Source organism: Alligator sinensis, unplaced genomic scaffold (genome assembly GCF_000455745.1).
Source record: "Alligator sinensis unplaced genomic scaffold, ASM45574v1 scaffold546_1, whole genome shotgun sequence".
Classification (NCBI taxonomy): domain Eukaryota; kingdom Metazoa; phylum Chordata; order Crocodylia; family Alligatoridae; genus Alligator; species Alligator sinensis.
In genome coordinates this window covers 522,777-538,883 of record NW_005842061.1, presented here as the reverse complement: position 1 = coordinate 538,883, position 16,107 = coordinate 522,777, and the positions used below count along the sequence as shown (strand labels likewise).

Sequence of the window (16,107 nt, the reverse complement as noted above, 5' to 3'; positions counted from 1 at the left end):
AGGAGGCGGCGGCTCCCGCCCGCCCTTCCTCTGCCTTCAAGCGCCCCCTCTCTGCTCCGCGAGCCGAGCCGGCAGCGCCGCGCCCCGCGCCCGAGGCGGGCCCCAGGCTGGGTCGGAGCGTACGGGTGCACGCTGCTCCCAGGCGCGCAGTTGCACAGAGATGCCTGCTTCAAACCCGCCCTTCCCCGCGGGCCGGCATCTCTCTTCAGGGCGGCGCGCTCCTGCTCAACTGGTGGAGTCACTTATATGCCTGAGGGACATACTCAGTCTCCCCAGGCCCTTGATTTTTAACCGCATATATCCTCACCTAGCCTCATCTCCTGTTTTCTTTTCCCTCCTTAACTTGTCTGAAGAGACTTTTCTCTGCTGTGGAGAACTTGTAAAGAAGCCAGGAGGCAAGAACTCCTGGGGGTGATTATCTTTTCTTGGACCACCTGCCTGGTAGGGATAGATAAGCTTTCAGGTGTCCCAGTTTGTCCCAACCACTAAAAGAGAGAGCCCACAAGAATTCTTCCCTCTCACCCATTTCCTGGGCCATCACAGCAACAGTTCCTCAATACTACTCAAGCATCCAAAATATTATTTAAAAAAAAAAAAGTTATTAGCATTAGCCTCAGGCTTATCACTTAGTATGAAAAGCTGCAGAGAGATTGTTTAGTCAGCAGCATAAACTGCTTTGAACAAAGTCAACTCCACCAGCTTCCCATAATTCTGAACTAGTAATTGTGCACATACATAACCTTCTGCTTGGCCTTTCTGTTATTAGCTGTTTACATCATACTTTACAGCCTCAGTACTCAAAGCAAATGACAGTGGACATGGTAACATGATGGACATAAATCCTACCCAAACATGAAATATCAGGCATCGGCTTCAGTTAACAATAGTGCTGCTCCTATCTTCCTTGCTCTCCAGTGCTCAAGGCTGCAATGCCTTTTCCCTACTTTGTGAGAGGCTCCTATTTCTATCTTTCCTATCGTTGGCTACTCCACACACATGTGTAACGGGTCTGTGCATTATTCACTTAGCTGCACAACAGTGCCACTCCCAATTTGGTGCCTATCCTTTTCACTGCAACAAAGGTTGACTATCTGTAAGTGGATTAAGTACACAGGTTAAGTGCACAGCTTCTTTGAGCCCCACTGTCTACTTTGTAACTAATTGCCTTCTGGTTAACCACACCAGAAACAGGGAAGGGAAGCAGCTGTCAAGGGACTGCTATTAGAAGCCTTGACAATGACACTAGATAGCTAATCAGTTCATGGCTGCCATCTCCCCTTATTTTTAAGGCTTCTAATAGCAGCATAAACTGTCAGAAGTCTCAAAAAAAATCAGGGGAACAAGTCAGTATCAGGGTTGATAACACTGTGGTACTAATAGCACTGTAAACCAGTGGCTCAACCTTTTTTGTACCCGGACCGATTTGTAAACATCAATGGCCAGTCCCAACCCAGTGCCTCTCACTCCTGACCCTCTACACCCACCCTCCAGTGTGTGGGGATGGGGGGCGGGGCCAAGCAGCCCCTTGCAGTCTGGAACTCTGGCAGCCTACAAGGGAAAAGCCTTGGTTTCCCACATTTTTCTCCTTTAAAGAAGAATCCATTTTTAAAGTTTGCTCAGGACCCTGTCTCATATTCTTGCAGCCTACTTTTGGGTCACAACACATGGGCTGAGAAATACGGCTGTGAACAGTGCTGGATAAATACACAGTTTGGGTAAGTGCATAGTCTTTTTTAGCCCGACTGGAGTATGCTGTATCTATGATTTCCAGGAAGGAAAAGGCAATTAAGCCTTCCCTGTACCTATACATGCCCAACTGGAAAAATGGTTTCCTGAAAAGCATGAAATTGTCTATACAAATAACATTAAAAAAATCTAGCTTTCTATTTAATAGCAGATGACAGGGGCTGAGCAGCATCCAAACACAGACATTCTGAGTGCCCTGAAACACAGAGGAAACCACCTTGGTGCATTCTCTTGCAATGACAATGAGAAGAAGAAGAAGAAGAGTGGATAGTGTTTACCTTTTTTACAAATCAGGCTAAATTTAGGAGCAAAGCAACAGGTGATGACTATATGGAGATCAAAGTGGTATAGCACTCACAGGTGCAGTTAATTGTTTCCCTGATGTTGCTAGTCACTACTGCCCCCTTGCATTTAAGAGAGCTAAAGTTAGCTGTCATGTCCTTTCACCCCACTACACCTCATAAACTTGAGAGTGAATTGCAATATTTCTACAAGTAAGGCAGTTATAATCCATCCCAGGAGGGGATAGAGATGAGGGCAGACACTGAACACCTTTCCCCACATAGTCTGCCGATACCCGTCCACCCTAATTCACACTAGCCTGGCTGTTTCAGACCTGGCCTACCCACAATGCTGTATTGTATTCCAATACTGAACTCTCACATCATAGTCCTAAAGTATGTCAGCCTAGTAGTCAGACTTCAGCACTGAGTTTCTTTGCAGTAGAGACTGACCACCAATCCACCCATTTGACCCCATGCTTTGTCCCTTCTGGCATAGCAGTGTTGTGAAAGCAAACCTCCTGCTTTGAGAACACCTTTGTATGAGTGGCACCTGAGGAATATTAGAGACAGGTAGCCTGATTAAGCTTAGGTCTCTTCTGAACAAGGGCAGGCAATTATATCATTATCTAACTGTGGGGTGCTTATTGATTTGGAGAGGAGGAACATCCACTGTAGACTAAAAGGAGGTTAGCAAAGCCATGTCACTTGTGAACAATCTGAACTCCAAGGGGAAAGGTTAGCACCTTAATTTGCTGTTCTAGGGAGATTTCTAGTCAAGCATTCTGAATAGTCTTGTTCTTCAAAACTGCAAAATGATGCTGCATCAAAAATAAAGTAACTTTTAATTGGATAGTTCCAGTTTTATTTTGGTAAAAGGGAGAACAAGGCCTGGTAAGAGATATCAAATAGGAGTTTGCATGACGTTAATAACCTCCACAAACTGTTCTGGTGTAAAACATCAGAGGTAATATAGTTGTTAGACCATCTGTGACTACAAAAGCTTTGCAGCAGTCTCTCAGCCACACTACATGTTGACATGTGTGCAGTGCCTGCACCACTAGAGGAAATAGCACAAGTCATTGTTTCTAATGGTCTCAGGTTAATCTGCCTCTCTGCTGTGATGCAGCTGTTGGCTCTGCAGGTTCTTGAAGGCTCAGATGCCATGGCCAGTGTTTCTAGTACAGCTGAAGGAGAAGTAAACACTTTAAACAGGAGTCTACGTGAACCTTCTGCTTTAGGGCTGCTGAGTAAAGTGTGGTACATTAAAGCAAACCACCATATACATTTTCTCTAAGCCTTTCTCTGTTACCAAACATATTAGACTTCGATTTATGAAACCTACATTTTAAACACCCTCTTAAGAGCAGCTGTTGACAGCTAGAAAGCTCTTCATTGCATAGTTAATAAGAAGTGATGATAGAGTTGGCTCATCCAGTCCAGCTGCCTGTCCTACCCATCCCCTGCAGTGAACCTTTTAAGGTTATTTAATCTTTGCAGTGAAGACCAGGTCACTTGTTTCAGGTTTTAAATATCTGCAATATTGGACATAGTGAATTTTGCTTCAGAAGCAACCCCATAAATATCACTCCTAGAAGTAGGTATGGGAGCATTTGAGAAATGGAATATGGCAGAAGTTGTCCCCTGTGCCCTGGGAGGTGGGTATTTTATGATGATGAAGATCATGTTTTATATTCTAAAGAGCACCCACTCCCCCAACATCCTCCTTCTGTAATTATGGCCACCTTGGAGCACAAAAAACAGCATTGCAGGAAATAGACCATCCGCTCATGCATACCAGTAGAAGGGAAGTATTGCTGCTGAAGATTATAAATGTGCACTACAAGGGGGAAGACGTGATTTATCATAGAAACACTGCCCACCTTAGACTGAAATAACATTATGACGTTAAGTTCTCATTTAGAGTCCGGTAGGTGGAGTCCTGTGCTGCAGGAGCAGCAGTGCTGTAAAGTGGTCACTCAAAACCTCTATCAGTATTAAGCCCTGAGAGCAGAATCCACTGCCTGTTACTGTTGGAGATTCGGCTTGTAAGTGGGGCCAGCCCCACTGAGATCAGAGGGATGTTTAGCTCACCTGGAGTAAACTGAAATGCTGTCTAATAATGGATAGATGAAGGTCAGAAAGTTCCAGCTCATACTTATGTTAATCATGCCTCTTCCTGGGGCTTTCATATGTTGCTAGCTTTCTCCCATCCTGACCTCTTTAGGGCAGGTCTAGTTCTTTTTTTGCCCCTCCCCCCAATGACATGAGACAAATGCTTTTGGAATATGCAAGTAAATAGTAAAAGTAGACTCCAGCCCCATCTATCAAACACCAAAAAATTATTAGGGTACAAAACAGAAGAAACCCAAAATAAGGAATTTCAATTCAAAGCTATTTAGAGATAGGTCTCAGGACTGGCCATTTGCAGTTACTCTCACCTCACACAGCTGATGGCTCACTTAATGACTTCATGATAAATTCAGGTCAGTGTTTCTATTTAAATAAAGTGCAGTTCTCTTATATTTAATCATCATCATTCCCTCCAGTTCATATCATACAGCTTCACAAAACACCATTCAGCATATAACCTTGGCTGATTTGTTTTATATTACATATGGATTTGGAGATTGTGGTCTATTTTAAAGAAGTCAGCAGGTCTTTCTGTAGCATCCTTCTAAGTAACAATACTATAATATGACTAATTATCATGTCACACCCAGTGCTTCCTTAGTTTGGGCTGCAGCAACCTTCCTACTGCTAGGCAGTCAAACAGAGAGTTTAAGTCATTACAGTGCATAAAAGCTCTAAACAATTACTATCAGTGTAGCCAAGATGGTCAGAGGGACTTGCACTGAAGCAGTTTTGCACATTTCAGTTCAGGGCTGATGAGGGATATGTCTTAAAACTGGATGAAGTATTTGTGAAAGAAGTATGGGTTGGATGAATGGACCATAAGGTGGATAGAAAACTGACTGGAGCATCAGGCTCGGGGTAATAATCAATGCCTTGATGTCTAGCTGACAGCTGGTATTAAGTGGAATACCCCAGGGGTCAGTTCTGGGGCTCATTTTGTTCAATATCTTTATCAACCTGGAAGATGGGATGGAGTGCACCCTCGGGCAAGTTTGCAGATAACACTACGCTGTGGGGAGTGACAGATACGCTGGAGGGTAGGGCTAGGATTCAGAGTGACCTAGACAAATCGGAACTGCATTCAGTTTTGGGGCCCCCACTACAGAAAGGATGTGGATAAATTGGAGAGAGCCCAGCAGAGGGCAACAAAAATGGTGAGGGAGCTGGGGGACATGACTTCTGAGGAAAGACTGAGGGAACTGGGCTTATTTAGTCTGTAGAAGAGAAGACTGAGAGGGGATTCAATAGCAGCCTTCAGCTACCTAAAGTGGGGTTTGAAAGAGGATGGAACTAGACTGTTCTCAGTGGTGGCAGATGACAGCACAAGGAGCAATGGTCTCAAGTTGCAGCAAGGGAAGTTTAGGTTAGATATTAGGAAGAATTTTCTCACTAGGAGGGTTGTAAAACACTGGAAGAGGTTGTCCCATGATGCAGAAAGAAAGATGAGAAGTCATAATATGTTTAATCACAATCTGTGTTTAAACAAGAGTACTTAAATAAAAAAAGCAGCTATAAATACCAAAGTAGACAGTTCTACACAGCTGGACTTCCACTTTTGTCTCCCTTGTTATCCAGGACCACATAGAGTTTGGAACCCTGTTCAATACATAGACATCTAGTGGCTGAATAAAATAGTGTACTGACACATACTTTAAATTTCCTTTCTTTTTCTTGCATCCCTATTCGTTTAGATTTACTGCAACCTGGAGTGATCTTTTCTCTGTTTGCCCAAAGCCTACACTTTTCTAAAGAAAATAAAACTTACATAAAAGACCCACAAATCTGCCATTAGAACTCCCTTTCGCTTGCACATTGTATTACTTTCCCTCAACTTTAGTCTGTTTTTGCCCATTTTGATTGAAGGCTCTTCAGCAACAACACCTTCCTATGTGTTTGTACAGCACTGGGCACAAAGGGACCTTCATCCAGTCTGAAGTGCTCAGGTGCTACTATGCTACAAAACAACATTCCAGGAACAATAAGTTTGTCAAGACAAAACAAAGTGACAAGTTGCTGGCATAGTCTGTTTGAATGGAATCAACTAATATTTTTGCTATCAATAATTCTACTATCTCTAATCAAAATAATCCCTCTGTTCAGGTGACAAATGGAGAGCCTTGCCCTCTACCATCTCAAATTCATCATTACTTCTTACTTGGTTTCCTCGTCTGGATGTCCTTTGAGGTTCATCATTAAGATTATATGGTAATTCCAAAGATCCCCAAAACACAACATCATTCTACTTGCCAAGAAGTAGTACTATCCATAACAAAAGCAGGACGGTCTAATTGTGGGAATAGAAATTCCCACAATTATTGCCATTCTTCAGACAACAGCACTTCAAAGGGCAGGTTACATATATGCACTACAATATAGTGTTCTTCCCATACCTTACCTCTATCCGTTCCAATCTGGGACATGCCTATTTGATATACTAATCAGATCAAATTTACTAAATTCTGAGAATTATTTGCAACTAAATTTGTCTGATTTGTGGCTGTGGTGGTGCAACATGTCTTGATGTTCTGGCCCCTCATGCAGTGAGGGTTAGGATTTTCACATTTCAAAACAGTGTCTTTTGTAACTTCTTTCTGCATTGACTGCCAGCCCGTCACTGCTTTCAGAATAGGAGGGGGGAAAGGGAGCAGAAGGAGTTTGGCCAGGGTTTTTTTCAGTCCCTGCTTGTGGGTGTGGGGAGTGTATTGGAGCACCCCCTCCTCTCCCCAAGGTGAGGGGCTCCAATTCACCTACCCACCTTTCCTCACTCCCATTCTGAAAACAGGGACAGGCTGGTGGAGAGGAGAGGTCATTTCTAAGGAAAACCAGCTGTGGGCTCTAGGCAGCAGCTATATTCCCTTCCCTCCTGGAAGCAACAGTGAACTTCTGTTTGGTCCTGGGGAACTGTGTAATTCAGAATGCTTCCTGCAAAGTGTTCTGAGTTAGTGCGGAGCTGTACTTCTGTCTGCACCCCAAGTCCTGTTAGTAAGAAACTATGAAGGACCCTTAAATCAGTGTAACTCAGATTGTCCCTCACAATCTCCCAGATCCCAGGCCAAAAATCATACATAGTACTACTTCTTGGCAAGTAGAATGATGCTGTGTTTTGGGGATCTTTGGAATTAACCAGAGGCACAGAAATGTTAATGGACTTGGGAATAAGTATCAAGCCAGAGACCCTCAGCCCATCTGGAATGGACTTGAGTATACTGCTCTGAAAATCCTGACTCTGTGGATGCAGCAGCATAGCAGTATTCCAAAGACTGAAAAGTTATTAGTTTCAAGTACAGTGAAATCTGATTAATTAATCACTGAAATAACTTGTTGTTATAGTTGCATTAGGTAGTTTACAACTTCCCCACCAGACGCCCATTAGACTCTACACAACATACTTTGGCTAATTAGTTTTCTGTTAAAATGTAGCCGTGTCCATAAATGTTAAAATCAATGGAATTTGCTCCTGGTAATTAGTTGGCTTAAAAGTTACTGACGTATGCCTACCATAGCACCAAGTCAAAGCAGCTTGCAAAACACTTGCAAAACATTGGATATTCTTCAGCTTTACTTGGCTCAAAGAGAGACAGGCAATTTTGAAGAATTATCTTCTATTTTGGCAATGAGTTCATAGCAAAAAATCTTTAACTGATTATTTTACTTCTGCATAATCATGTTATCCTCATATAGGGAACACTCTGAATTTTTGTAGCAAGAAACATTAAGCATTTATCTGTGTAATCATGTAGTTCTCATATACAAAGCCAGAGTTTGTACAAGTACCATTTGGAATTTTCTTAATATATTTCTTTATTGCAAATGTCAAAAATCAAACTTTATTGTGTTTTTATATGGAATGCAAATATAATGAAAATGACTAGCTAATGAAGTTCATCACTTGTGGATAATCACTCGTAATCATGATTACTAATCCCCTTGGAGTGGCAAATTAACTAAATTTTACTGTAGATAGTGGAGATCTTTTAAGTAACTGGTGCTTATTGGAATGGTACAGAAGGTGTTTGTAAAATTTCTCATCATCATTCACTTGGACTGGAATTTCTCATTTTCAGTAGTTTTGTACAATGCTAAGCACACAGGTAGCCCTGTAGGAAGGTGAATATATCTAACAAAAACTTGAAATTAAAGAAGGTCCCAAGATTTAAGAAGTTCAAAGAAAAACAAGGATGAAGTATCTTTACAGCTGCTATCCAAAGAACTTGAGGCTTCTCTCTCAAGTCTGTGACACAGCTATGGTAGTAATTTCCTGTGAATTGGAAATGTTAGCAGCTTGAAGGAATGGCAACAATTCAGTGATTACTGGTACTAAAATGGGAGATCTTGAGTGAGATTTTGCAGCCATGTCCCATTTTGGACCTGGATTACTGTACCTTTAAACTCCTGTTTATGCTGCATGAGATTGATGAGAAGCCTTACCAATACCCGGTTTTCTCCCAGTTTTGATCCTTACATTTTAAAAACATTATTTCTTTTCCATGACACATTGCTAACATCACCACCAATACAGTAAAAAGTGCCATCTACAGGCCAGCTATAAACATGGCAGCCTATTAGTTCTGCAGCTTCCCGGAAGATGCTGGATTTACCCTCTTCTCAGGTATATGAGTTGTCCTGTGGGCTAAGGATGCCAACACTGGGGGTATTAGAGTACTGGGGATATATCCCCTAACACATCCAATTCTTTGGGGCAGAGGTATCTCCATGTATTTCTTTAAAGCCTAGAACAACGAAACCCTAACCCTGGATAGGTTCTCTCTGCATTATGGTAGTATAAATAACATTAATACATGTAATAGACAGGATTAGAAGATGCATTTCTAGAAACTGCTTATTTGCAGTACTAGCTCCATTGTTTTGGGTACTGTACAAACACAGCAGAGAGCCAGTCCTTCTCCTAAGGAACTCACAAACTAAATGTTTCTCTCCACAGCAGAGACCTAACAAGGATTTTTGGTCCCCTCAGCAGAGATGCCAAAGAACAAGGGTGAAGAAAGGGAGAGCGAGTGACCATCAGAAAGTCTTACCCGACTCTGAAGACTCAAAGACCATATCTGTTGCCACCGTGATGCAGGCTTCCCACATGAGGCTGCTGATACCATCATATGGGCAATCCCTCTAAATCAGCACCTGAAGCTGGTGTCCCACTTGCAAACCCTTCTGCTCCATGGTATGTACTCCTTTGAAGTTAAATTATGGAAACAAGGAGGGAAAGGTAGAGGGTAAGCTCATTGCAGAAGACAACATAGGTAGGACAGGTAGGATGGAAAAAAGATACTCCCCAAAACAGTCCTGTTTGACAAGGGCATATGGTACTTTCCTGACTCACTTCAAAAACCCTACCAAGACCCTATAAAATATGCCTTTCCTCAGGGCAGCTACAGTCCATGTGCTGACCAGGAGCAACAGAGGTCTGTCTTTGCCTACAAACAGTAAGAACAAGTTTGATTTGGTCCTGGTTTCAGTTTCCTTCTCTGGACTGGAATGTGGAAGAGGATCAGACTTTAGAATCATACTCATTTACTTGTTTGAGGCCACCCCCCCATGGATTTACCAGGCAAAGAGAGGTGGGAGGATATGCAGTTAAGGGGTGCTTCCAGATGAACTACCAGTGTAGATGCCAAGACCAGGAACAAAACAGAAAATGAAGTGACCCATTTCCTCCCTCACTCTCTAGTTGCTGTAGAGTTCTTATGTGCCCAGAAAAAGAGCGCAACTGGCAAGGAGGAGGATAGAACCAGGAGTCCCAGCTGTAAAAGGGCACTGGTGGTGCCCTTGTCTCCTGGCTCTGTGCTTCGTGGCATGTTGTAGGGTGTCTCTCATAGGGTTGTTTGTGGGTGTTGCACCCTTCTCTGGACAGTTGCATACCCCTGTTCCCTCTTCTCTCCACCACTTACAGTGCTTTCCTTCTTATTGCTTACTCCAGAGAGGAGTAAACAAGTAGCCTCTGCTCATTCCGTCCCCAACAGGGTCAAAATCTGAGCTTCAGGTCTGATAGGTCCTTGGTCCTTTTACCCCATCACAGCCCTTATTGGGTTTCCAGTACAGCCCGAGTGGGACAATAAGATCTGCAAGGACAGAATCCCCAAAAGATTCCTTTGCCAAACACCAGCACCAATGACTGTGCCTCTTTCTCTCCAGTTACCAGCATCCAGCAAGAGAAAGTATGGCAATAGAAGGCACAGTTTCCTTTGCAAAGGAATGGCAGATACATGTTTGGCTGCCAGCAAGCCTTTCTAGAATGGAGCACCTCCATGATCATCACCACTGGCCCAAGGCAAGGGATAGACATGACACTTTTACCAGTATAAGTGATTGGAAACCAATTTATGCCCAGAACAGAACAGTCATTCAGGATACATAGACCGGTTTAAAAATGGTAGAACCCAGTCTAAGATTTGTACCCTCTCCCCTACATCAATGGGCAAATGTATGTTCTGTTCACTACTGATCTAAACTATGCTGCTTACAAAAAACCTTGCAACTTAGGTGGATTCTGCCTTGGGCTTTTTGAATGTCTGTACCTAGCCATTTAAGCGAGGGCAGGGGATGGAAACACAGAGAAGAACTGGCAACATGGTAGGACGAAAAAAAGAACTTGGCTTAAAAAACAGTACCAAGCAACATTTTGAATTACATGCTGAAGCTTTGAGTAGTCAACTGCTTCTGTCACAGCAAGGAACCAAATTGTACACACAAAGATCAGCCTACATCTTCACCTCTGGCAATTATCTCTCATTCCTACTTGCTACAGTTGTTCAAGATGCTTTACTTCCCCACAAAGGGGAAGTGGAACCCACATTAGTCCCCAACCAAGGAGCTGACTCTGGTGTTAAAAGCAGGGGGAAAAAATATCACAAAACTAACTAGGATCCATCCCCTTTGCTATTCTATGGACTCAGGGCCTTGATTACTCCAAGCTCTTTAGACCAATGGCTCTTAACATTGTAAGGCTCAAGGTACTCCTCAATAACTTTTCAGAATGTAGTTGCACCCCATTTAAACACAGATTTCTTACAGTGTTTACTTTCTCATACCCCAAGGCACGCTTAAAAGAATCTGATGGGGTGGTAGGGCATCCTCAAGAGCATGGCACAGGTGGTGCACTGTGCTCCAAGTGACAGGCTGCTTGGCAGGGCAGACTGGGGAGCTTCAAGGTGGCTCATTAGACTCCTGAAGGGAGCAGCTGTCCCTGCAGGGAGTAGAAAGGAATGACAGTGGCTGAAGCTAGTGTCAGATGAAGGCAGCAGGAGACTACCATGCTTTGTCCTTTCCATGGTTTGCCCCCACTCTGTACCTGAGGAATGAATGCAGCCCCGGAAAGCTGGGTCATTCCCCATGGCCCCTCCCATGAGCTCTGGGAGCATGGCAGAAACTGAGGGAGGAGCCAGGTTGACAAAGCATGGTCCTGTGTCTACCCACCTATGCCAGAGCAGCAGGGCAGTTGGTGTAGGGTCTACACTTTTCTGGTAGGGCAAGCTAGAGCTAGTAGGAAGGGCTGCAGGAAGCACTTCTGGGAAAGACATGGGGTTCCTCACATGTTCTTGTGTCATTTAGACTTGCTCTGAGCAGAGATAGATGGTGTAGACAGTGCTGGCATTTTACTACCAGCATTGCTACTACTTGGGCCACCATCATAGTAGGAGAGACAGACAGAGAGAATCCCTGCCCCAAAGATCTTACAATACCACTCACCATGGGGGCTCTGGGACTCAGGTAGTGCCTGTAGCAGCTCACACGTTCTCCCTGCTCCAGATGTGGCACTACCCGTGTTGACTACTCTTCTCTACCCAGCCCTTCTCCACATGTGTCCCTGCTCATCTCACCTGAACTAATTCAGTGTGCATGTCTCTTAGGAGAAGGAGTGTCTAGTTGATAGGACCTCCTGGTATACCACATTGTAGTTGGGACTTCCACTTGGTAAGTGCTCAGGTTCTTCTTCCCCTAGGCCAGCACCAAAGACAATCTTCCTTGCAGCCTCTGACGCCTCCCTCCATTTTCCCCACTCATTTTTCCTGGATCTGGGTCCAAGCCCCCCTGAGTCCTTTGCCACTGGGGCCCTTCCTTTATACAACTCTCAGGGGCGTGGCCTCCAGCCTGCCTGGTTCTCCTTAAAGAGTCGTGTCCCTTTTTCCCTGGAATGGGACTAGAAGGGGCCCTGTTATAGTGCCATGAAGATAAAGCAACAGAGAGATATCAGCCAGAGTCTCCAGCCAGTAGGAGACACTATAGAGCTTGGCCAAAGCAGGGACCTCTTAGCATTCAGACAGCTCTCTATGGTTTCAGTGGGGCAATCTCTGCTTTGTGACAATTGGCTGTTTGCCCCAACCCTTTCTTTCTTCATACTTTCATCTTAGCATGGCTTAAAGCAACCAACATTTTAATTATGAACCCCATAACACAGTCTCAGACACTCCTCAGAGCTCCAGAATCAGAAGTAGCCTACACCACTTCCAGTTAGTGTAATGGTGCTAGTGTAGTCCTGCCAAGGAGCCAATTGGCATCTGGAGGCAGGTAACCCATGACTACCGCCCAAACTGGAAACAGGATAGCCACATTCCTGTGATATCAGGAAGCCTGCTTTGTAGCTGCTGAAAGGAGAAGTTAATGAGACATTACCTGGTGCAGTGGGAATAGGCAGTGGAGTCAGCTAATTTTCAGGACAAAAATCCCATTTCAAGGACTCCTTAGGAACACTGATCCACAGGTTCAAAATTCAGGACCATTCTATAAAATTTGGGACAGTTGGTTGCTTTAACTTCATTGCACACTTACCCCTTTTCTCCTCCATTACCTTGCCCCCTCACCCATGTTTCTTTCCATTTATCTGATTCCCTTCATTCACCACCCCAAATAAATCCACCCACCCTCTTCCCCACCAAATACCCTGCAGAACTAGCATGCTACTTCCTGCATGATAATGTTCACCATCTGCGTGTGATCTTCCTTTTCTCCAACCCTGTGTCTGTCTTGCCTAATTTAATTGTAAGTAAGCTCTTTGGGACTGCCTACTTTGACTGTATGCACAGTGCCGACTACAATGGGACCCTATTCCCGCTGGCCCTTATACACTTCTGTAATAAACACCAGTCATTCAAATAGACAAGATAAGCCCTTATTATGTAAATTGCTATCTTAAAACAAATAGCCTTGCATATCCTTAAAATATACCTAACGCTTTAGGCATTTAACACAGACCAACAGGGGGACTTTGAAGAGTCTTGGGTTAATTTCCTTCTCCTCAGATGGTAGGCTGATAATGGAGCCATGCAAATTCTTGTCACAAATTCCAGAAACATCCAGAAAGGAAATTATCATTATCCCTATTTTACAGACATGAAACTGAGAAACAGATATGAAATAATTTATCTGGCCAAAGTCACACTGGAACTTTGGGGAAGACCCAAAAACCCACCTCCCCGGCATCTTAGTTCAGTGACTTAATTATGGGACTATTCAGTCAGTTTTAGGGGTGCAGTATTGACACATGTTTCCTCTACAGTTTTGCAGTGTTTAGTTCTGACCTCCCTCCATGTGTACACCCCAAATAAAGGGAAAAATAAAGTTGGCCAGAAAGGCAAGAAACAAAACCATATACAAGTGTAATGCATAAAGCTAAGGGATGTGTCATAAAGAAGCTTTCTGCACGCAACTGCTTAGTTATTCTATGTCCACTGGTATAAAAGCATGTAAGTGAAAATGAGACAGCTCATATGGCAGGGTGAAATAGTCAAGCTCAACTTAACCTATGAAGAGCAGTTGCTACTATGTAGGGGCAAAGATCGGTTTGCCCTAGTTTCTCTCTAAGGTGATTAATTTACAACAGGTGTAAAAGTTCTGGAGGCAATGCTGAAATGGATCACATTTACCTACACAACTGTTTAATCTCCCGTATGTTGCATTTTACAGAACCACCTCTGCAAGCTATGAGAAACAGATGCTTAAACCAGGGGTTTCTTCCTTGCAGCTCATCTTTCTTCTGCTTACTCTTGCAATAAAGGCAGTAGCCAGATACTGTTGAAGTGGATAAAGTTGTCTCCTTTGGAGGATTAAAAGAACTTTCCACCATATTGTCAGGCAGAAGGGGAAGTCAAGTTGGAAGGAAAAGGCTATACTGAAAAGCAGAATGAAACCATCAACAGATGGTTGGGGTTTGTTTGTTTGTAACCCCACATTTCGAGTTGGCTCCAGTTCTAAAGTCCCTTTTCAATTGAAAGTCTTCTGCTTTATATTAAAAACTTTTGTCAAAGCAAACATTATGATTTCTGCCATTGCATAGCAGTCAGGCTATGCAGAACAAATATTGCTGTAGCTAATGGGTATCACTCACATTTACAAAGTCTAGAATCTATATTAAGTTTTTGGGGGTGAAGACTATTCATAAAAACGTGTTGATTACATTGCAGGCAGATAAGTGGCCTATTTAAATTATGCCCAGACAGATATATGAACATTGGAATTCATACTTAGCCATCTCCTGTTATAGTTCTATCCCCCCTCTGATTATAGTGTGATAAATTAGAAAACTTTCCTAGCTCAGTCAGTTCTTCCAACGCAGTCCAACAGAGCACAAGCCCATCTAATCGGGAGCTGCAGTCCTTCACCATCTGTTTAGAACCTAATTACAAATGCAAGCAAATAATGTGCTTTACAATTGCACCAGTAAATGCTGTAAATGATTTAAATGCATGCATATGCTCCCTGCAGAATTCAACATGAATCTGTGGCTTCATCTCTTAACATTAAACACACAAATCAAAGGAAAAAAGTACCCACATCTGACTACAGAATGCCCTTGTGATGGCGATTTTTATATCTTTTTCTTTTTTTTGGATGGTAAGCAGGGTTTTTTTGTAACTACTAATTTGACTGCATTTTCTTTGGTTCCTTTTCAAAAACCGTTTATCACCATCGTGCAAGTATAGTACAAATTACTCCATAAAACATGCAGAAGGAAAGCAGAAGCAGCGAGTCAGAGGGTGACCCTGCAGATGGCGGCCTACCATTTCAAAGTGGAATTTGTCTATAGGCGAAACCCTAGAAGAAGAAATGATCCTCTCTAGAGGAGTGCAGTCAGATCATCTGCCATGGAATTCTGCCATCACTACTGGCCTGATACAAAGGCTACCAAGACTTCCTATTGACTTCAGTGAGCTTCAATTTAGGCTCTGGGACCACACAAATTTCAGAACTTGAGCTCAGTTTCCAGGCCTTGCTCCGCTATTAGCTCATTTTAAAAATCAACAGCATTCTAAAACATTGTTTTAGGTGCAGTGTGTATCTGCCTGTGAGATGCAGGCTGCTAACTTGAGGTATGCTGTAGTGGGGTGGGGTGAAACTGCCAAGCCAGCACAGCTTAAAAGCGTGGAAAAATAGGGGCAATATTTAATAAAATAATTTCAACTGACTAGAGCTGTCCCAGGCCTCAGGAGCATGCATTGTCCTTGACTGTAGAGGTCAATGCAGCAGGGTCTCTAAATGCAGCTAGTGATGTGCTGCTCAAGGGAGGTCAGAGAGCAATGACTTGAGAGACCCGTCTGTAATAGGGAAATCTCTTAACATTCAGCTGGAATCAGTGCAGTGATGAAAAGCACCAAGTCTCCCAGGGCTCCCTCCTATGAATCAAGCTGACACAAAAGCAGCAATTAGGAGTGAGGTCACAGTGGCTGGCCTGGGGACAGCCATAGGGAGAAATATGCATAGAGCTCATAAGGAAACGTGAATTTCACAATTGGATTGTATGGGCAGGCAGTTTATTTACTTGATGCATGTGAAATCAAACTGGCACAGGGACATGATTCAGAACCTTAACAGAAAACCTAGGCTAAGTGCACAGCTGGAAAAGACAATGAAAAACCATATTAACCTCACATGGATTTCAGAGATGGCTCATCAAACAGTGGGAAAGATTTTCCATGGAAAAAAAAATTTAAGT

The 16,107-nt window shown here is 43.3% G+C and overlaps 1 protein-coding gene across 1 annotated transcript in view; it reads right to left on the bottom strand.

Moving 5' to 3' along the window:
• CDH23 (cadherin related 23) overlaps window positions 1–923 on the bottom strand; it is a 569,738-nt gene extending 568,815 nt beyond the window's left edge. The window contains exon 1 of the mRNA XM_025203550.1: window positions 847–923. Coding sequence (XP_025059335.1) covers window positions 847–868 — 22 coding nt within the window. The 5' untranslated portion in view covers window positions 869–923. The remainder of the gene's footprint in view (window positions 1–846) is intronic.
• Window positions 924–16,107: the final 15,184 nt, after the last annotated feature.